Here is a 1385-nt window from a genome sequence, read left to right on the forward strand (position 1 = left end):
CATACATGCTTTGATGACAAATTAATGACACCTAAATGTATTTATAAAGGAATGCTGATTACCAAAATGTTAAATGAAATATGGAAAATGCACATGAAGTAATTCTTACAGGGAAAGGAAGTCATTGCATTGTTTTGTTGGAGATGGTAATATCAATATATAAAAATTTCAGTTTTACCCCATTAAATAAACTCTTTGGTCTCTTTTTCATGAATATATTTTATTAGAAGAGAAAATAACTATGAAAAACTACACTATAATTACAGAATTTGTGCTTTTGGGAATATCAGGCAATAGAGAGCTTCAGGTAGTAGTTTTCATCTTTCTATTAATAACTTACATGGTAAGCCTCACTGGAAACCTAACCATCATCATCCTCACATTGCTGGACACTCACTTAAAGACTCCAATGTATTATTTTCTTCGCAATTTCTCCTTCTTAGAAATTATGTTTACTAGTGTTTCCATTCCCCGATTTTTGGCATCAATAATGACCCAAGTCAAGACCATTTCCTATAACAACTGTTTGGCTCAGTTATTTTTCTTCATTTTCATGGGGGTGACAGAGTTCTTTCTTCTAACCGCCATGTCTTACGATCGCTATGTGGCCATCTGCAAGCCACTGCACTACACCCTCATCATGAATCAGAAAGTCTGCACCGTCCTTGTCCTCGCCTCATGGCTGGCAGGATTCCTGACCATCTTCCCACCACTTATGCTGGTCCTAAAGTTGGATTTCTGTGCTTCTAATGTCATTGATCACTTCTGCTGTGACTATTTCCCCCTCTTACAGCTGTCTTGCTCAGATACTTGGCTCCTAGAAGTGATTGGTTTCTATGTTGCTCTGGTTACTCTTCTGTTCACGTTGGCATTGGTGATTTTATCTTACATGTACATTTTCAGGACTATTTTAAGAATTCCATCGGCCAGTCAGAGGAAAAAGGCTTTCTCCACCTGTTCCTCTCACATGATTGTCATCTCCATGTCTTATGGAAGCTGCATATTTATCTACGTGAAGCCTTCAGCAAGTGAAAGAGCATCACTGACCAAAACAGTAGCTATTCTGAGCACTTCAGTCGCTCCCATGTTGAATCCTTTTATTTATACTTTGAGGAACCAGCAAGTAAAACAAGCTTTCAAAGACTTGGTTCATAAGGGAGTTTTTTACAGAAACAAATGAAAAAGAAAATGTCTTTCTATGAAGACATGCAACTGTAAATATTCAATAAGATTTAATGAAAATTTAAATCCTTTATATTCTTTCCTGATCTTATAGAGTGTATCTCAACGTTCTCGTGCCACGTCACTCTTGGGCTTGTTCTTTGTAACCAGGCTTGGCTGAGTCACTATTTCTTGCACCTCATTTTCCAAAGTAGCTTGGATCA

General features: G+C 37.3%; 1 protein-coding gene across 1 annotated transcript; it reads left to right on the plus strand.

The window, feature by feature from the left end:
• Positions 1–223: 223 nt before the first annotated feature.
• On the plus strand, positions 224–1180 carry LOC127671235 (olfactory receptor 6C3-like). The gene has a single exon (XM_052165967.1). It carries the CDS (start codon positions 242–244, stop codon positions 1178–1180), a length of 939 nt encoding a protein of 312 aa, XP_052021927.1. The 5' UTR covers positions 224–241.
• The last annotated feature ends 205 nt before the right edge of the window (positions 1181–1385 follow it).

Source organism: Apodemus sylvaticus, chromosome 20 (genome assembly GCF_947179515.1).
Source record: "Apodemus sylvaticus chromosome 20, mApoSyl1.1, whole genome shotgun sequence".
In the NCBI taxonomy this organism is placed as follows: domain Eukaryota; kingdom Metazoa; phylum Chordata; class Mammalia; order Rodentia; family Muridae; genus Apodemus; species Apodemus sylvaticus.

Excerpts from the sequence above, each read along its gene's own strand:
- LOC127671235 (XM_052165967.1), top strand. The coding sequence starts at position 242 with ATGAAAAACTACACTATAATTACAGAATTTGTGCTTTTGGGAATATCA.